General features: G+C 33.5%; 1 protein-coding gene across 3 annotated transcripts in view; it reads left to right on the forward strand.

The window, feature by feature from the left end:
• Positions 1-22162, forward strand: part of AGPS (alkylglycerone phosphate synthase) — a 148387-nt gene that overhangs the window by 41347 nt on the left and 84878 nt on the right. For 2 of the 3 annotated variants that reach the window (XM_037130012.2, XM_053665081.1), the window contains exons 2-7: positions 1019-1108; positions 12016-12106; positions 14266-14386; positions 14483-14557; positions 17655-17726; positions 19243-19322. In XM_037130012.2, coding sequence (XP_036985907.2) covers positions 1019-1108; positions 12016-12106; positions 14266-14386; positions 14483-14557; positions 17655-17726; positions 19243-19322 — 529 coding nt within the window. The remainder of the gene's footprint in view (positions 1-1018; positions 1109-12015; positions 12107-14265; positions 14387-14482; positions 14558-17654; positions 17727-19242; positions 19323-22162) is intronic. The other variant, XM_037130013.2, reaches the window with a different exon arrangement.

A 22162-nucleotide genomic window follows, 5' to 3' on the forward strand; every position in this document is an offset into this window, starting at 1 on the left:
GTAATAAGCTTCGACCAGCATGGCTCAGTGGGTTGGGTGTTGTCTCACAAAGTGAAGAGTTGCCAGTTCAGTTCCTGGTCAGGGTACATGCCTGGGTTGCAGGCCAAGTTCCCAGCTGGGGGCGTGTGAGAGGCAACCGATTGATGTTTCTCTCAAACATCAATGTTTCTCCCCCCTGCTCTAAAAATAAATAAGTAAAAAGTCTTTAAAAAATAAATAAAACGTAATAAAATCTGACACAACACGGAAATGTGGTTGGTTGCCTATTGGGTTCTGCATGGGCTCAGACCTATCTATTCTCCTATAATGTGCAAGATTGACTGAGTGAGCCATTGATTTTGAGGAACATTATTTTTAAAACTGAAAACTGCATTTGGATATTAAAAATACCATATTGTTTTAGAATAGTGAAAACTAGTATGATTATCAACTGTTATGTTAATGTTAATATCTGGGTCAAGGGAGAAATTGGAGTTGCATGGAAGTTGGAGGATTTAGCATGGTTATAGACCCAGCACTCAGATTATAAGGCGGTGCAGTAAAAGTGTCTATTACTAGTAGTGTCAGTACTAGGGAACCTACTTTGTAAATTTGTCTTTTTCATTGTAGAAGATTAATAATTGTAATTTTTAAAATATATATAAAAATATGTTTCCTATTTGAGTAAATTTATTTTAATTACAAAATGTTTAGGCCACCCTATGATATAAACTCAGTAATGTACAAAGTAAAGTGTGTTTAACTCTATGTGTATTCTTCCTTTGTTCCGTATTTCTTTGATTGCATTAAATTTAGTGTTTATAGCTCTTTGTGAAACAGGTGCTGCTCATTAGAGTGATTCTATATTTGGGAATATTAATACATAGACATTGTGGTATGCATTCATTTTTTAAAAACAAGTATAGTAGGATACGGTTTTCTTTTAAATAATTATGAAATTTAATAGTCAGTGATACACTGTTTAGTTTTGAGATGTTTAGCATAGGTCTCATTTACATATTTTTTTTCTTATTATTAGGCAAGAAATTTTGAAATGGAATGGATGGGGATATAATGATTCCAAGCTCATCCTCAATAAGAAAGGTCATATTGAGTTGACTGGGAAAAGGTAATTCTGTTTACTCTTTCTTTGGTTCTTTATTTTCTCTTTCTTTCCATGAAAAAATTTAAACATAAATAACAAATATGACATGTTAAATAATAGACATACATAAAAATAGAATAATATGACTCCTTCTCCATTTAAAAGTTATAAGTGTTTTGCCATAATTGCCTCTGTGCTTTCTGTAGTATAGTATTTCAATGCCACTTCTGTCACGTTTTTGTGTCACTTCTAAATATTTACGTTTCCCTTAAAAAAGAGGACTTAATATAGTCAATCTTATAACACCATTACCATACTTCCTAAAACAACAAATTTTATAATACCTAACTGCCAGTCCACATTTGCATTTCACCAGTTGTCTCAAAAGTACCATTTTTTAAGGTAGTTTGTTTGACTCTGGATGCAAAAATATCTGCAGTCACCCCATCACCTGATCCCTACACATTGCTTCATTCCAAGTAACTCAATTTTTAAGACTGGGAATTGAAATTTGGGTGTTGTTATGGAAGGTGAACAATTTTAGGTGAATACAAATAGTATTTGTAAAATCAGTTATTTGAGATGTATTAGAGAAGTGTTGAAGAAATATCAGCCATTTGTATGATAGCTTTCACATTTCCAAAATGTTTTGGTTAATGTGTGGATAAGAATCCTCAAGAATATTTGTGTTATTACTGTTCCAGGTACAGGCGATTGTTAAATTAAGTTCTTAGTTGATTTCAAGCAACCGTGACCCTGCCAAAGCTGGTATTGTGGGTTAGTCTATTGAATTTTGATATGACTTTTGAAAGGACATTGAGTATAGATAGCTACTATTTCAATGCTGACTCTAAAAATAAATTAAAAATTGAGGCTAGGTAAAATTGGATCAGATATATTACAAATATGTCCCAATATTGCACATTGACTTAATATCTATGGGGCATCAATATGCTTAGATTAATACTTTTTACACTTATATGGTATGTCAATATTTTGAAATATCAGCAAGAAAACTTTTATTCCTTTGGAGAAATTCTTTTTCTTTACAACATCATCATTCTGTATTTCTTACCTAAATATACTTTGTACCTGAAACAAAACTTTAGGAGTAGTAATTAGGAACTAATTTTAATGAAGCTGTGAAGATATACATTTGACTTTTGTTTTTTAATAAGAAATATAAATATTATCTGCATTCTCATTTCCATCCTTATGTGTATCTGGGTAGCTTGTTGGTTGGAGGCTTGAGAAATTGTACTTATCAGGTAGAAAGAACTTGTGGTTAAAATTAAATTTACCAGTGTACTAAATGTTATTTAATGTTTTAAACAGAATAATGTATAATATAGTAGAAACTTACCTATGTATAGATTGGCTTTATAAAATCTTCTGGGAGGAAAAAGTGAATCTTCTGAACTTAGAAAACCAACTCTCAGACATTGTCTTCATTTCTTTCTTTCTCTTTGGATTGTGAAGATAGAGCATGTATGTTTTACAGGAGGTGACAAATAGGTAACTTGTGCTTCAGCACAGTGCCACTGAAAGCAGAGAGTTTATCTCTTGGCATTAGACATTGGAAGATTGCTGCTGGTGCCACTCTTACCAGGATGGATTTCATAAAGTCCTCATTTCTTTGCATGGTTGACTTCCCAGTTCGCGTCCTGTGGGGGAGGTGGGAAATGAACTGGGTGGCAGGGGAGGTTGCATCTGACTCGCAGAACCTGCAAAGGTAGACCAGTGGATGCTGAGCACATCTGACTTACTGGAAGGCGGCCTTTGGCTCCCACTAAGACTCATCCAGAGGGCAATTCTTCAAACACAGAAATGGAATTTAGATGTTCTAGGATTAAATATGTACTACATTACAAAATTTTAAATAATTAAAGTTAAGTTTTAACTGAATAATACTTAGTTCTCATTTTGGTGTGGAAAGTGGATTATCTTTCTAGCTCTAGCTTCTTAGGGGTAGTAGTTGAATTAGTAGATTTTTCTGATTTTGATTAGAAAACATTCATAAGCATTCTTTAAGATGATAATAGCTATTACTTATTGAGTGCCTACTAAGTTCTCTTAAAATAACCCAAAGATGGGTAGTCCTGTTTTCTTAAACATAAAGGTGGTTGAGCATGAGAAGGTTAAATAGCTTACTTGAGGCCACCTGCTCAGTGGGAAATTGGGATTGAAAATGAAGTGTTTGTAAGCACCATTTTCATACTGTTTCTATTATGACATGTTTATGAAGTACTGCTGCAGATTACCAACTCATCCATTGTATCAATCTTGTTCTCTCTCCAGATTCTGGGAGCATTTCGCAGTAGCCTTTTACACCCATACACCAGCGCAGTGGAGGTAGTCATATTTAAAAAGTTACACTGTGACAAAAATTTCTGTTGTTCCAGTAAAAGGCAAAGGGCAAAAGCATAAGAAGGTTATGATATTTGTAAAAGAGAAAATGGAATTTGTGACTAGAAAGGATAAGTAGGAGAAAATACTGATTTGGGTGAACAGAATTAATTTACCCTTTTATTATTAATACTAGACTACAAGGACCGTTTTTGAAATTTTTTGTTAAAAGACTTTCTATTCTGGGTTTGTAATAGACTGAATACAGTCCTTCTGCCTTCTGTAACCACATAGAAAGCATGGATAAAATACCACAGGAAACAATTATAATAGAAAGAAAGGAAAGGAAATCCTTTGGCGCCAGAAACTAATAGTGACTCTCAATGAAATTTATGGGGATTCCCTTATTTCTGATACAGAAAAGATTGAAAAGGCAGGAAATTTTTATATGGCAATGTAATTAATTTATGTATTTTTGGAAGGGTAACTTTGGCATTTAAAACCTAGCCATTAAACTAAAAACAATTATTTTAAGGTATTTTAGATCTCAGGAAGAAATGAGCTTTTTCCTGATTCCAGTCTGACTTCTGAAGAGCGTTGTAATTTTACAGTTTATAAATACCTATATTTATAATCTTGTCATTCTTATTCCTTCTAGATACAGAAGAATTTAGTCCTCTTGACTTCAAGCAGCAGACAGTAAAACTTCAGAACTAGTGTTAGAGATTTCTATAAAGTAAAATTTTTGAAAGATGTCATTTTTAATATTAAAGGTTGTATACAGTAATTTATACAAAGCACAAGTTAATGTTTATTATTATTTTTAAAAATATTTTTATTGATTATGCTATTATAGTTCTCCCAGTTTTTCCCCTTCTATCCCCCCTCCACCTTGCCCCCCATCCCTTCAGCATTCCCTCCCTTAGTTCATGTTCATGGGTTGTACATATAAGTTCTTTGAGTCCTCTGTCTCCCATACCATTTTTTTATCTCTCCCTGTCTACCTTATGCTTATTAACCATGCTTCTTTCCCTATAGCTTTTCCCCTTATTCCTCCCTTCCCCCTCCCCACTGAAATTCCTCTGTGTGATGTCCATTTCTCTGATTCTGTTCCTGTTCTGGTTGTTTGCTTAGTTTTTGTTTTTGCTGTTTTTCTTTTAGGTTCATTTGTTGATGGTTGTGAGTTCGTTGTCATTTTATTATTCATATTTTTGATCTTCTTTTTCTTAGATAAGTCCCTTTAACATTTCATATAATGAGGGCTTGGTGATGATGAACTCCTTTAACTTGACTTTATCTGGGAAGCACTTAATCTGCCCTTCTGTTGAAAGCTTTGCTGGATAGAGTAATCTTAGATGTAGGTCCTTCCCTTTCATGACTTCGAATACTTCTTTCGAGCTCCTTCTTGCCTGTAAGATTTCTTTTGAGAAATCAGCTGATAGTCTAATAGGAGCTCCTTTGTAGGTAATTCTCTCCTTTCCTCTTGCTTCTTTTAGGGTTCTCTCTTTAATCTTGGGTAATGTAATTATGATGTGCCTTGGTGTATTCCTCCTTGGGTCCAAGTTCTTTGGGGCTCTCTGGGCTTCCTGGACTTCCTGGAAGGAAGTCTATTTCCTTCGCCAGATTTGGGAAGTTTTCCTTCATTATTTGTTCAAATAGGTTTTCAATTTCTTGTTCTTCCTCTTGTCCTTCTGGTACCCCTATGATTTGGATGTTGGAACGTTTCAGGTTGTCCCAGCAGTTTGTAAGAGTCTCTTCACTTTTTCAAATTCTTATTTCTTCATTTTGTTCTGGATGGATGTGTATTTTTTCCTTTTGTTCCAAATCGTTGTTTCGAGTCCTGGTTTCCTTCCTGTCACTGTTTGTTCCCTGAACTTTCTGCTTTATTTCACTTTGGGTATCCTTCATTTGTTTTTTCATTTTTTTGACCACGTTCAATCAGATCTGTGAGCATTTTGAGTACCAGGGCTTTAAATTCTCTATCAGACAGGTTGGCAATCTCCTCTTTGCTTAGCTCTCTTTCTGAAGCTTTACTCTGTTCCATGGGGGCCATATTTCTTTGTCTTGGCACAGCTGATGGGTTGTAAGGGGGCAGGGCCTTAGGTATTCACCGTGCAGGGCAACCCTCTTTGCTGTGAGGGAGGGGCCAGAGAGGGAACTGTGTGGCTGGCCTACTGTCTCTAGCGCACTGTTCAGTGGGCTCTCACTTCATTGGGTTCTCTTGTGAGACTGGGAGCTTCTCCTACCCCTCAAACTATCTTTGAATCCCCTTTAGTCAGCCCCTCCAGTGCAGCCCTTGGAGCCCGGTAGCCAGCCCCCCCCCCCCCCCCGCCCACCAATAGCTGCCTCATGGAGGTTTACCTGGGTGGCACTTGGGGTCCACCACCTTACCAGTCTGGTTGTTCTCATTGTTTTTTTTCTTTAATTTCTTTGTTGTTAGAGTTTCATGCAGTCAGATTTTCTGGCGCTTTTGGTTGTTTATTGATTTCAGGTTGGTTGTTATCCTCCTTTTGGTTGTGCAAGGAAGCAAAGGGTTTCTACTCATGCTTCCATGCTGGCCCATTAGTTAGTGTTCAAAAGATAAGAATTTGATTTGGTTTGTTGCACATTGTATTTTCAGTGGCATAATTTTTCATTAAAGTTTCATCTTCTGTTATAAAAAGGCTGTTAAATTGCTTAACAATTGTTACCTCTGTGCACTGCCCCAGAGTGAGTGTTGACTTTAGTCACCATAAATTCTGATGTGCACTTCCTTCTTGGATATTATTCTCTCTCTGTATAGTGATTTCATTGGTCTTGAAAGCTTGTTCTGAATTTGCATCTTCTACAGGATAGTCTGCCTTGTTCTAAAGAAAGGTGGTAATTTCATCTCATTTTATATTTTTATAAAAAGACCATTTTTTAAAGTTCTCAAACTAATCTTCAGTTACGGTAAAGAGCTATTCAGTAGTCACCCTGTTTCAACAACTGGTATAGGTACTTGGCTTTCTTCTTAGCACGTTTCTCGTAGAAGTTGAATGTTTCCTGCCCGTGTATTCACCCTGCAAGTTAAATGTATTTACAGCTTCGACTGAACTAGGTTGTAAGTTTCTTTAAGAGCAGGAGTCTATGAGTGTTAAATGAATACTTATTTGTAGTTCTAGATGTCAATCCAAATTATAATACGATAATAATCAAGTCATTCCATTGCTATTTGTTATGTTAAATACTTCTGACTGCTTTAACTTTCCTTATAATACTTCTTTTCCTTTCATTTACTTGTTTGACTTTAGAGTTTTCAGTTTTACTTCATGATATTTTACGAGACTTTTGGACCCCTAGCAATGTGCTAGATTTTATGATTATTAAGTCAGGCTTCCCATACTGTTTTCAAATCCCAGGACATTAGGTTCAAGAACAAGTACAATGGAAAAACTCATTCTTACATAGAACTCTTTTTGAACTGTGCTGGAATATTAGGTAATGGAACAAAGTCTTATATGCAAGGTTCTGCCAAGCAAGATATTTCTTCAAAATTTTAAATACTGTAAATTCAGATGTAGAAGTATATTGTGTTTATCTTAGTGGTAGAATGCAGTTTTAAATTTTACACATGACAGTAACAGTGACCCTGTTCTGTTCAAATATCTTGAAGGTGGTCACCTTTTTATCTTATGGGTAATATTTTTTGAGAATTAATGAATTCACAAAAGTCCGAATATGATTTCATCATGAATATCACTACGTTTTACAGAGACCCAAAGTAATTTTACAATTAAAATGTAAGGGCCCAGCATTAGGACCGAGTAGTTCCAAATTGTTTTTTCGTTTGTTTGTTTGTTTTGGTAGGGCATTATTAACATGTACTAGCACATGTATTGTAACCAGCCTACCAGGATTTATACTTTTACTTTAGCTAAAATGATTATCTGATATGCCGAATGACTGTCTTTAGTTGTTTTAGTTATGGTCCTATACTTTCATTTCAGTTTGTTTAGATTTATGAAAAATTTATTTTTATATAATACTTCAAACATACCACTGGTTTTAACCCTGATGATTTTTAATATAAAAAAGGAACTTGTTTTATTAAAACACTTGTTTAGTTTTTTCCTTTCTAGTATCATTTTTATTTTGTGAACCTTTATGTAAAGATAGGTTTGAAAATTTTAGGTAGTATTTTTGTTGTGTAATGTGAAGTGACATCCACTCAGACCTTGTTGTGTCACTGTTAAAATTATCTAACAAAATTAGTGGTTTTTTTCACTTCCAATTAAAAATTTCTTTGCTTAGGGCCCAGTACTGGCCTTTTAAATATTGAATGCTGCATTATTATAAACATTTAGTTTCAATGCAGAGTTTATATATATCCACTGGCCTTTTTTAGCTGTCTTGTGAAATCAAAGTAATTTTGTGAGGCTAGTTGCTAAAAGCTTTTGCAGTCATTCAAGCTCTGATGAATGAGTGGGAAGTAATCTTGAGTAAAAGTATTATACTTGAAACATTTTAAATAGCTTGCAGGATAGAAACTGTTAAGAGCAATTTATAGTCTTTTCTGATTTGTTGTCAGTGTTGGTTTGTTATTTGGTCTGGAACAAATAGTGACTGCTAAAGAATCTCTTTTCTCAATTTGAACACACACACAAACACAAAACAAAACAAATAAAATAACCGTAGGGAGACTTAACTACCATCTTGGAATAAAGTGAATTGATATTATTTCATGTGACATACAGAGATCAAGTCCTGATCTGAATGTATAAGCTAAAGCTACAAAACTGGTAGAATAATAATATACAGAATGCCTTTCTGAATTTGAGACAGGCAAATCAGAAAAAAAAAGCATTAACCCAAGAAATGAATCAATTAAACATTAAAATATAGAACTTTATTTTATCAAAAGAATTTTTGAAGAGTGAAAAAGATAAATCAGAGTTAAATATTTAATATATACATTCTTGATTTTAGAATATATTAAAATTATTATACACCAGTGAAATAAACAGTAGTAATCCAATAGGAAAATGAGTAAAAGAGGAACTGACATTGAAAATAGAGGATATTTAAATAGATATATGAGTTAGAAGCTCAATCTCATAGGTAATCATTGAAATTAAAACTTAGATTTTTAAGGGATTACCAGTAGAATGTCTCACATTAAAAAGAACGACATCACCAAGAGTGGGGAGGATATGGAGCAAATAGAACTCTTTATAATCGCTAATGGTAAACATGTTGGAAAACTGTCTACCAGCATCTACTAAAGCTATACATATGCATAGACTGTGGCCTAGAAATAATACGTAGTTGCACTCATCAGAAACATGTAACATGTTTTTCAGAGCACAAGTTCAAGAATGTCCTTGCATGCACCAAAAACTGTAAACAGCTTAATTGTTTCTCAACAATATAATGGATAAAGAGATTGTGCTATATTTACACAGTGGAATTAAGTCCTGGAAATGAATGAAATGCAACTACATGTTAAACATGGATGAATCTCATAAACATTATTGAGCAAATAAAAATTATTTAGCAAGAGAAGGCAAACACAAAAATACATTTTGTATGATTTTATTTACATAAATTAAAAAAAACCAGTCCAAATTACCCTGTGATGTGCAGTAGTTCCGGTGGTTTCAGGGAAGGAGGTAGTGCCTGAAAGGGCCTGGGGGCGGGGTTCTGGGTGCTGGTAATGTTCTTCTGTTTCCGGATCTAAATGCTGGTCACATGGAAGGTTCACATTGTGAAAACTCATTCAGCTATGCACTTACTGGTTTATTTTATGTATGTTATACTTTAACATTTTATAAATAAATTATGAAATCAAACAAAAATAAAACAGCTGTAATACAGGGCGGAGTTAAACTAGGTTTATATTTCATATGAAAAATAATACAGCAATTAATAAACAGTAATACAAGAACAAACTTTTTCATACTCATAACTGTAAATCTACTTTTGCCCCATCCTGTATAGTCGTTTTATATGGCTGACCTGTGATAAATTTTTGTGGGGTGTGGGAGGGCAGTGGAGTAGAGAGGGTACAAGAACATTATAGTGGAAAAAATTACTGTGATTTTATAAATGTCATTAATAAAGACTTTTAATGATCTCACTTGGATTGGTGGCAAGGGAAGAATCAGACTAGAGGCAGCATTGCGTAGTGGTGAAAAGCACAGACTGAAGCCTCATTCATAAGCTGATTCAAATTCTGGTTTTGTAACTTACTAGCTCTAGGATCTTGAGTAAATAAATTACTTAATTCCTTGAATTATTTAACTTCTCTGTACCTTAGCTTCCTCATCTATAAAATGGGGATAATAGTAGCAGACTCACAATATTATAACTTAATAGACATAAGTTAACATATATAAAACACTTAGGACAACCCCTGGCACATGATATACAATGTATTTACTTAATAAAAAAATTAAAGTACTGTTTTAAAACATTTTGAAATTTGTTTTGATCTTTTCAGAGAGTTCTCATATTAATGCTTTTCTGACACATTGGATTATTACTGTTTGTGTATCAGCTTTCTTTATTACACTAATCAAGGGTAGGACACTTTCATCTCTTTTATTTCTAGTACTTATTGCTATTTAATATTTTACCATCTCTGAGAAGTATTTGTAAAACTGAAAAGTTGCTCTCTAAGTTTTCAGCATTTATCTTCTCATATAAAATTTAGGATTTCTTGTATAGGTGAAATAATGTTGATGTTTGATATAAACTATTAAATAGGGATTGAGATGGAAGATGTAGGAGACAAAAGCAGAGTAGCAAATCTAGTTTTTTTTTTCACAGCACACCCACTCTGTAGTCATCTGTTGTGCATTTTAAATGTAATACCACTCATGTAAAGTCTAAGAACCTTGCACATCTACAGGCTTTTTTTTCTATTCCTTGTTCTTATTGTAATTGTCACATTATAAACTCCATGATATGATATTATACTTTTTAAAGGTTATATATTTTAAACAAGTTAGGAACTAGTCATTTATAAATTTACACACATATTTCCTTTTTCTGGTATTACGTATTCCATCTTGGAAGATTTGAGTTTACATTTCATGTTATATTTTCCTTCAGTCTATGGAAATTTCTTTAGCATTTCTTTTAGGTTTGCTGGCACCAGACTCTCAAGTTCTCTTAAGTCTCATTTGAAATTGTCTTTATTTCACTTTTGTTTTGGAGGATATTTTCACCAGATACAGATTTTTATGTTGACATTTTTTTCCTTTCAGCACTTTAAAAATGTTGTTCAGTCGCTTCCTGACCTTATTGTTTTTGATAAGAAGTCAGTCATAATATTTATCATTATCACATTGTATATAAGGTACAATTTTTCTGTAGATGCTTTAAAGATTTTCTTTCTCCTTCTCTAATTGCAGTTTGACTATGTTGTACCTAGTGTGAGTTTCTTTGCATTTATCCTCTTCAGGTTTTCTGACCTTAAATTTCTAAATTTTTCTCTTTCATTATATTTTGAAACTTCCAGCCATTGCTTTTTCAAATACTTTTTTCCTCTCCTTCTTAGGACTCCATTTATATGTATGGTAGTCCTTTGGTATTGTTCCTTAGGTTCCCTGAAGATCTCTATATTTAAAATTTTTTCTCTTTTCTTCAGATTGTATATGTATTATTGCTCTGTCTGTTAAGACATCTCCAATCCGCTCTTAAGTTTCTTCAGTAAATTTTTATTTCAGAGTTTTAATTATAGAATTTCTATTTTTTTTTATAGTTTCTGTTTCTCTGCTGAGATTTCTGTTACTCACTGGGAATATATTTCCACTTTTGTCCTTTAGCATAATTGTGGCTGCTTTAGAATCTTTGTGTTCTGTCTGTGGTATCTTGGATCAACTTGGGGCCCATTCTCTCAATTAGGGATCATACTTTCTTATTTGTACATGTCTGGTAATTTTGGAGTGTATCTTGGACATTGTTAATGATATGTTGTAGAGACTCTGGATTCTGGATTCTGTTACATTCTTCTGAAGAGGCTCTTTTTTGTTTTTTTTCCATCAAGCAATTAACTTGACTGATCTCAAACTCCCAATTTTCCTCTGTGGTGGTAAGCTGCTGAGTTTTCTGTTAAAGTTGTTTTAAGCTTAGTGGGGTTGCTTAGCATCTGCTCAATAGATGTGTAATTCAAGGTCAGCCAAACATTTGGGCAGAGTTTTATGTCTCTTTCTGACTCTCTCCTTTTCTGTGATTTCCCTGTACTTCCTAGGTGCTCTGCTCACTTCAAATACTGCCCTCTGGTTCAAGCCAGGAAGACTGTGGGTTTTTTGCATTTTTGTTTCTTTTTGTGGTACCAGCTGGGGCTTTCCCTAAAGCCAAAGCCTGTTTAAAGAGAGAGAGAAAAAAAAGAAACTCACATAGTACAGTTTCCTTCTGCCAAGCACACTCCCTTTTACCTGCTTCTGATTTATGGCCTTCAGATAATTGGATTTTATTTGTTTTGTTTTTATCCAGAGTTTATAATTATATATGAAGGGGTCAGTTTTATAGGAACTATTTGACTATTACTGAAGTAAATCTAAGATTGAAATTTAAATGAGGATACCTTATTCTAATGTTTTACTTTTTTTGTACCTTAGGTACCTTCTTAGTGGCATGGCTTTACCAAGTTTTAGAGAATGGGTCCAGAATACCCTTGGAGTAAATGTGGAGCATAAAACTACCTCTAAAGTAAGCAAATACAAATGATTACTAATATGCTTAACCCTGTGTGTATGTGTTTAATTCCAAATTAATTAGACTGATCTTTGTCATTTCTCATAGTTGCTTTAATGCATTTGTCATTTGTTGTTGTTGTTACAGAGTTTACTATTTTCTTGGCCTTGTTAGGGTGTATTTTCACTTTTTTGAGAGTAGGATTAGAACATTTTTTAACTGTATATATATATCAGACTAATGAAATTGTTAGTATTTCTTTAAATTATTACGATTTTTATTATTTATTATTATTTGCTGTGGCATGGTATTCTGCATGTGCCTCTGACTCGATATAAGTTCCATAAGTGCAGAGGCTACAGTTAACACTATACTCTCCATTATATCTACCATATTATTAAGGACTGTAGGAATTCAGTGAGGACTTACTTTATTTATAAATCCATTGATACATTTTATTCTAGTAATTAAATGAGGCTAAACAACTAATTCCTTCCTTTCCCAAACCAGATTCTTTTAACTTTTCTTAAAAGATCTTTTTCATCTCCTTTATTCTCCCTTATTTGTAATTACTTTTTTTACATTGGTGCAATCTACATACTGCATTCAGATATTTCACCAGTTTTATTTACATGTGTTTTTTTTCCTGCTTTGAGCCCTTTTCAGTTTTCTGTAATTTAACAAAATAGTATCTGTATGTTTTGTTGGGGTTCTGTTGGTTATTTTCTTCCACTGTAGGGTAGATCCATGAGGTTAAGATTTTTTTCCTGTGTAATTCGCTGCGGACTTCCCAGGTAGGACATAATAAATATTTATTACATAATATACTCATATAATACTCCTGCGGAGGATTGGTTCCAGGACCCCTGTGAAGACCAAAATTGCAGATTCTCAGAACTCTCCTAAAAAATGCTGTGATATTTGCATATAGCCTATTTTTGCATATAATCTATAGCAGTGTATGCCTACATATTACTTCACTTGCATGGATTCAGCATAGTGCTTGACATGTGGCAAATTCAAACTTTGCTTTTTTGAACTTTCAGGGATTTTTTTTTTAAATGTATATTTGATAAAGATACAGAGGGCCAACTGTGTAATTAAAAATTAAATACAGATCCTTAATAAGATACTAAAAGGCTATATAAATATCATATTTTTCTATACATATTTTAAAAAGTATTTTATTTATTTTTAGAGAGAGGGGAAAAGAGGGAGAAAGAGAGAGAGAGAGAGAAACATCAGTGTGTGGTTGCTTCTCACAAACCCCCAACTAGGCACCTGGCCCTCAACTGAGGCATGTGCCCTGGTTGGGAATGGAACTGGTGACCTTTTGGGTTGCAGGTCGGCACTCAAACCTCTGAGCCACACCAGCTGGGACTCTTTACATATTTTTATAATTTCTTTTTTTGAAATACTATATCATGATGTTTTAATAGCTGATTTGATTTGGGCAGCCATTTATAGATGTCCTTCTATATGCTAGATGATGTTAAGTGCTTTTCACAAAAGTAATCACCTTTAACCTTTGTCCTAATGACAGCTGTATAAATTTGGTAGTGATAAACTCATTTAACAGATCCAGAAGCCAAAGTTCACAGAAGTTGGGTGACTTGCCCAAGGTCACATAGGTTTAAAGTTAAAGATTAATTTTTTAAGTTACTTGTTAGTTGAAATTAAGTATCAAGTTAATAATTATATTGTGAGTTTTAAAGCATTCATATAAAATGGTTTTATTACTTATTGTGAGGCTTTTTGCTGCTCATTTTAAAGTAACAATTGGGGTAGGAAATGTTAAATATTATCTATAGGTTAAAATGTAGATAACGCAAAAGTCATGTAGCTTTCCCCGTCTCCTTAATCTAAAATTGAAAATTGAGAGTTTGCAGTGGTCCTTGCTATTGATTGCAATCCTTAGAAATAAGAAAAAGGTGGGCCATGGGAGCAGATGAGAAAACATAAGGCTTCTGTAACTCATGTTACCCAGTGTCATTAACCAGACCGTTTGTTACTGTTGCAAAGTTGGTTTCCATACATATTATTTGGTATTTTTCTATGCTTCTGACTTCATTTGTATATTAAAACCTTTTATAGTTTATAGTCATTTTCCCTAATAGAGGTATTCAAAATTTATTTTCTAGAAATAAGCCAAAGAAACCAATTTTATTTTCTAGGCATCTTTAAATCCTAATGATACACCTCCTTCTGTTGTAAATGAAGATTTTCTTCGTGAGCTTAAAGAAACTACTATTTCATATTCACAAGAAGCAGATGATCGAGTATTCAGAGCTCATGGTAAGCAGTTTTATATAAGTGCTATTTATTTTTAATTTTTAAATTTACTGTAATTTAAAATGTTTTTGCATTTTCTTTTTAAAAATCACGAAACAGGTCATTGTCTTCATGAGATATTTTTGCTCAGGGAAGGAATTTTTCATCGCATTCCTGATATAGTTATATGGCCAAGTAAGTTCTTTTTCTTGTATTCTTAATTTAGTATTGGTAAATTTTAAGTCAATTCAGTATTTGAAATATGTAATTTTTAACATATGAGTTAAAAAATACATAGGTAGCTGTATTTTTAGAGGTTGCTAAAGGTCATGAAGTTCTTTCTTGATGTGATCATCCCAAACCGTTGGTTTTAATGATTGATTTTGTTGATGAGTCTTTATTTAAAAAAAAAAACATGTTAGGAGGTCAGTAGAAAAGTGTATTTTTGGTTAATTTCATAGCTTAATGAAATTAGTATCAATAATGACATACTCAAATCATTAATTAAAATAATTAAGTTTTTGCCCTGGCTGCTATGGCTCAGTGGATTGAGTGCCAGCCTGTGAACCTGTCAGGGCACATGCCTAGGTTGCAGGCCAGGTCCCCATGCGAGAGGCAACCACACGTTGTTGATGTTTCTCTCTCTCTTTCCTTCCCTTCCCCTCTCTCTAAAAACAAACAAATAAAATATTTTTTAAAAAATCCAGGTTTTAGAAACATACAGAGTTAGTCAATTGTTGCACCAAGATTTCTTTATGCTGCAAAATTCTTCCCTCACAGCTTTGCCCTTCTATTTATTTTTCCATCCCAATTTCCAATTTAGGGCCTTATCAGTGCACAGCTGGAATTTTACAATAACCTTAAAAGTTCTCATGCCTCAAGTGCCTTGTCCCTTCCAGCTTTCATAGTCTCTTGAAAAGTTAGGTTTTCAAAAATACTTCCTTTGCCATTTGTCCCATACCTCATTAATCTCTCTGAAAAGTGTATCGGTGCCTGAATCAAGTTTATAATTTTAATTTTATTCTGTTGAATTTTCCAGTATGATGACTTCTTGGAAATAGTTCGTCTCCTAACAGGTTATCAATTCACTGAGGCCTTTATTTAATTTTATTGTAAATTTCCTATTGGTGATCAAGTTTTCTTTGCACGAATTCAGGCTCTGACGCGCTGTGATACTCCATGGAATGGAGGTGGCTGTCTCATTTTGCAGTTTGAATATATGTATTACCACATATCATACATATATATATTCACATATCTAGGAAATCTGTCATTTTGGATATCTTTAAGTTAAGCTGTGATCTGAATCTGATTTCTACATGTGCTTTAATAGGATGTCTAGGGCTTGTCAAAGAGTAAGAACTTGTAGTATATGTAACTTGTCTGATTTAGGGTATCTTTACAGCAGCGTTTGTCACCATTCTGACTTTTACACAGTGTGGATAGTTCTCTTTTATTTAGTTTGGACAAGTAGTTAGTGACTCATATGATATAGTTTGTCTGGTAAGCATGTGTATAAAAATAAAGGTTTTTTTTTTAAACAGTAATACTGAAAAATAACTTACTAAATTTAGTATTTATATATTATTTTCAGTGATCTAAATACCAAAACTTTAGGTCTTGGAAATACGTGCTAGGTACTGTTTTAGGTATTGAGAATAAGCAGTGAACAAAATGCAAGTCCTTGTTCTCAGGTGCTGTACAATATAGTTGGAGGGGAAGGGACAGACAATAAACAAATATATAATGTACTGAGTAGTGATAAGTGGGATGATGAAAAATAAGACGGTAAGAACATAGGGAGCAAAACGAGGTGGGTAGGGGATGAGGGGAGTACTTTGTCAGGTAACGTGGTTAGGGGTGGCTTCTGATTAGGTGACCATCCTAGACATAATTTTGCCTTGTTAAAGGTTTTTAACAGACATCTTCAGGTATTTTATTAATTGTTAGTGAACAATTAATATTTAGTAAAAATTTTACCACAAACAGTAAGGTTTGTGAGCTTAGTCTAAAAACTTGAAAATGAATTTTTATTTAAAATTGGAATGATATAAACAACATATTTATATTCCTAACTTTAAGCAAATTTGAGATATGACAAGACTTTTTTATTTATAAATGAGCATTCTTTTGCATATTTTGTGTCCTTATTTTCTTTTCAGGCTCTTAGCAAGTCATCCTTGATTTTTACATTGTCTTTACTCAAGTCTCTTTCTCCTTCATGTTCTTTTATGTCTATAAGAAGATTGATCTTTCTGAAATACTGTTTGCCATGTTGTTCCCGTCCTTAAAGCCCTATGGCTAGTCAGATTGAGTCTTAGCATCTCTTGCTTGCTGTTTAGAGTGTTCTCCAGTCAGGTTTTTATTTATAACTTTTACTCAAAGATACCTTTCAGTTATGTACAATAGAAAGGAAATTCACATGTCATATAGTATACGTAGTATTTTAAAATTTGTTTAAAAACAAAGAATCATCAACAGATGTAAAAATTAGTGGGTGAAAGTATGATGGAAAACATGACTTTTATATAGTTGACATATTCCCTCCACAGGATGCATATTAATGATAATAATTTTAGAGTGAAGAAACCTAGCAGGTACTACATAACCGAGTGACGTAAATCTAGTGTTACCAGAAATGAGATTTGTCTACCTCATGTACCTCTAGACATAACACATTGAGAAAGGCACCTTACTTCTGTAGAATTCCTACCAGATTCTGTGGAATTCCTGCCAAAATGTATAACCTGAATTTAATAATGAGAAAACATCGTACAAATCCAAATTCAGGGACTTCTGCGAAGTAACTGACCAGTGCTCTTCAAAAGTGTCAAGGTCATGAAAATCAAAGGTAGACTGAAGAACTGTCTCAGATTAAAGAAGACTAGGGAGACATGAAAACTAAATGCAGAATGTGATCCTGGTCCAGAAAAGAGGACATTAGAAAAACAGTTGGCCAAATTTGAATAAGGTCTGTAGATCAATTAGTAGTATTCTGTCAGTGCCAATTGTTTGGTTGAAATAATTGAACTATAGTTACTTAAAATGTTACTATTTGCAGCTGCTGGGTGAAAGGAATTTTTTTGTACCATTTTGGCAACTATTTTGTAAATATGAATTATTTAAAAATGAAGTTAAAAAGATAAAGAATGAACAATTTGTTTTAATATAGCTATTTCATGTGTTAATGAGTAAAGAAAGGATAAGTTTACTTTATAAACCCATGTTTTGCAGGATTACCCAGATTTTATTCGTGTTTCTGTGATTAATTTATTTTCTCTTTTCTCAACAGCATGTCATGACGATGTAGTTAAGATTGTGAATCTAGCTTGCAAATATAACCTTTGTATCATACCAATTGGTGGTAGGTATTGTGCCTTTTGAATTTTAACATGTTGTAAATTTGTTCTTTTAATTTAACATATGTATATTTTAAATATCTGTGCCATCCCACTGAAAACAGATATTTCTGTAATTATAAGAAGGTGATTCTGAAAAATTGGTCCGTGCTTCTCCTCATTTCTGTTCTGGGTATCTCTGCCTGAGATGCGATGTACCCTTAGTTCATGGCTTTCTTCCCTGTGGATCCTTGTTGAAGCTGTGACTGTAATGCCTAGAGAAGAATATACTCCTGCTTTGGTAATTACTTTCTCACCTTTATCCTGTGGAGAGAGTATTTTTGGAAGGTTAAATATCCCCAGCATAAACCTTTGAGAAGGAAGGCAGTGCAGCATCAACAGGGGCGCTGGTGACCAAATTAATATCTCATAATACTGAGAACTAATATTGTTTTGCATTTTAAGACAAATTTGATCTTTCTTGATCTTTCACCGACCACATTCTTTTAACAACTTACACAAGCCAAAGGAAATTGCCTTCCCTGACTGAATTGGCAGTGATGGAATGCACATGGGACCCCAACAAATCAGAAGCTTCGGATTCCTTCTTCAGCTGCTACTTCCTGTTGAGTTCATATGACAAAGGCACTACAGTATTACTTTCAGTGAAATATTTTTCTGATTTGAAATGACTGGCAAGCGAATAGTGGTCACTGAGCATAGGCATGTTTTTAACTGAATTCATGGTGTCACCTTATAAAATTAAGCTGACCTCATAGATCAACACCCCCTATAATTCTTAATCTTGTATCAAGGTGACTTCTGTATGTTTTCTGTCTAAGATGCAGGGAAGTACCAAGTAAGAATTTATTCTAATTTGTGTTAATACAGGTATGGATAAGAACTAAGAACACTGTTCTGTATTGGTTTCAAGAATTATTTTTCTTTGACAACAGATGTTAGTGGAAAACAGGAGTACGTTGTTTAAATACTGTTATGTATTATTTATTTTATATTAAAATCACTTTTTTTTTTACCAAAGAGCATATAAATTTGCTTTGGAGCATCATATAATCTGGCAGTTTTAACTTGTTAGTATTCTAATTAAAGCCTTTTTGTTTGAGCCTGTAAGGTACTATTTTAAGTGATAAATGAATCTTATAACTATGGCAGAAAGGAAGCAGTGGTGTCTCTAGTTTTATCGGATAGGGTTTGTGGTTTTTTTACACTAGCTTAGAACTTTTCTAATCATGTTTTTGGAGTTTCACAAATGCTAGGGGCTCCACTTGAATGTGCCAGGGGATGGAGCCACATCCCATTGCTTTCAGCTACATGGTAGATTTTCATTTTGGCACACAACATACAATAAAGGTGAGTTTGCTTTTAGTGTGTCAGCACTTACACATTACATTTTGGAAAGTAGATATAGATATTATTACTTCCCTGGAAGGCCTATTTGTATACTTTATGTCAGGGGTTTGCCCTATGTATTGATAAAAATAAAATATTTAAACATAAATTTGTTGCTTTTTATTTTGACAGGAGGAACAAGTGTTTCCTATGGCCTGATGTGTCCTGCAGATGAGACAAGAACGATCATTTCTTTGGACACTTCACAAATGGTATATAATTACTAAGGTGTATTCAAAGATAGTGTTTGGTTTAAAAAGTGTATTTATGGCTCAGTCTTAGTTGTCATTAAAAAGGAGTACATTGTCCATTTTGTTTTAAATTACTTTTATGGTTATATGTTACCCTTGTGTTTAGGTGTCCAAAAGCTAAGCTTACTCTTACTTTAAGGCACATATCATATCTTAACAGATTCTACCAACTTCTCATGTGAAATTGATGATTTGAAGAGCATGTATTAGAATATTGATACAATACACAAACTGATTTGTTAAAGAAAACAAATACTATTGGTTAGGGTTAATTTGGATCACCCAAACTTACTTGCCCCCACATTTTTACTAATGCTGTTGTATTTTTCTTGTGGAAGAGAAGAGGAGCTAACTAATTTTAATGAAAGGGTTATTTTTTGAAGTTTTGGCTCTCTGTGGTCCAAGAGTTGGACACTGTGGCATGTTAAACTTTTAATTGGGATATAAATTTTATCTTTGTGTAGTTAATAACAGTATTCCTGTTACATATTCCTCATTATAATAAAAAAGATTCTCTGTAACTGTTTAATTAGAAATCCTTTTAAACATCAAAGTAGGGAGACCAATATACCCATTCTCCAGATTAAGTAATTAACATTTTGCAATATTGGTTTTATTTTTCTTTCCTACTATTTTAAAGCAAATTCTGGTATTATGCTACTTTACACCTAAATATTTATGTGTATTTCTTTGAAAAAGTACAGTTTCTCACTATTTTATTATCATTCCTGGCAAAGTTAAAAGTAAATCCTTATATCATTTAATATTCAATCAACATTCAAGTTTGCTAGTTGTCTCAAAATCGTCTTTAAGTTCCTTTGTTCAGATGGGTATTCATACATGGCCCATGTTAGCTTTTGGTTGTTCCCTTAAGTTTCATTTTATTGTAGCCCCATTCTCTTTTTTTGAATGCTACTGACTTGGAGGAATGAGGTTATTTATAGTATAGAATATATCATATTTTGAATATCCCTATTTCTTCTTCTTGGTGTCATTTAACTCTTCCTCTAGGCTCTGAATGCCCTCTTACCCTGAGTTAGATATGAAATCTAGTTAGATTCAGGCATAGCTTTTAATATTTTTTAAGCAAGAGTATGTCATGGATAGCAGTGTGCATTTCTGTGTCATGTCACCTAGGGAGGTACATAATAGCCAGTTGTCCACTTCTAGTGTTCAGATAGTGACAGCTTGCTTATTCTACTGCAAAGTTACCCATCAACCTTTGTCCTGATCCCCCAGTTTAAGAAAAGGCAGCTACCTGTGCAGACGGCTGAGAAGTAGCCTATTCTGGAATAGGCTTTGGAATGTGTTTGACTTTCTGGCTCTTTACCTTGTACTATGTACAGATTTACCTCTAAATTTGTTAGTGAATGTGTTACATTGAGACAGCAATACTGTGCTGGGTTATTGTAAAGATTAAATGAGATAATACACATGTAAGTCTTTACACTGAGTAGATGCTTAAAATTCTGTGGCAGGTTTTTAAATGCCAGGTTTTTAACCATTTATTCTGCAGAAAGACCTTACGTAGTCACTGCCTTTAACATTGGATTCTCTCAAATATTATAATGGATGTGTGGTCCTTATAACTATGATTTGCATTTAAGTCAGTATGTTGTATCTCTGTGTGATTTTGCACAGTATACTTCTGACAAAATATGTACAAATTATGACAAAAATTAGTTGTACCAGTTTTCTTACTTAAATATATACAATACTAAGACTTGCTGGCCTTGACAGTTTTTGTTTATTGTTAACTTGTATGGATACTGTATAGTGGATGTAATAAGATAGCCAGTGTGGTGTGTTTAGGTGTCTCTGTGTGTCCATAGGTGGTTTTTAAATTTGTCATCTTTAGTTATTTTTGTTCAATCAAAAATACGTTTGGACTCCTGGTAAAAACACAGGGTATATAATTAGCACAAACATGTAATTGCTTCAAGAACCAGTCTACTAGGGGAGACGATGTATATAAATTATATAAGGCACCATCAGGTTACTAAATTTTGGTTTTTAACTTTACAGTTTAATACTTCCCTCTGTTTAGCTGTCATGGGACCAAAAGCCTGATTTTTGCCATAGTGATATTGAAGTCACTATTGTCTTATTTTGAGAGAATAATTATAAAGATAGTTTTATATAACATAAAAATACATTCACATATATCATCTTATTTAATGTTTATCATAATCCTGTGAATTAAACAGTACAGTTATTCATATGTGTTCAAATTTGGAATATAGGCAGCCTGAGGCTATTATTTTCATATTATCTATTGTGTTCTTTTTATTACAAGCTAGACTTTAGTTATTGCCATGAAATTGACCATGTTAAAGTGCACAGAAAGCTTCTCTGGAATCCAGAAGAAGATTCCGTGTGTTACCTGATTGCTCTGCCAAATAGAAGGGGAACAGAGTTTGCTGTTCATAAGAGACAGTAATTTGTCAAGATATATATAGATTAGGTCAAATAAGAATGTTAAAACATTTTTTGACAGGCATACATTTGGTAAGTTGAGCCAGATGATAGTTTCTTCTTTTCAGCAGGAGGCAAGGATGTGCTGTTTTCTAGCTGGGGTCTCTGGTTCTGCTTTGGATTAGAAATAAAGTAGGGATGCCATTTATATTCAAATGTCTCTGCAGGTATCCTTTTCTAAACTCATGGTGGCCATTTTCTGATATTCTTAAACTTGGTATGATTACTAACTTAACAGTAAATAGTACTTTCAAAATGACAGGAACCATGTATGCTAAGCTTTTTATATATGTAGTATCTCATTTAATTTTTACAGCAACACTATG

The sequence above is a fragment of the Artibeus jamaicensis genome, unplaced genomic scaffold (assembly GCF_021234435.1).
Source record: "Artibeus jamaicensis isolate MK-2021 breed Jamaican fruit bat unplaced genomic scaffold, CSHL_Jam_final contig_391, whole genome shotgun sequence".
Taxonomy (NCBI): Eukaryota; Metazoa; Chordata; class Mammalia; order Chiroptera; family Phyllostomidae; genus Artibeus; species Artibeus jamaicensis.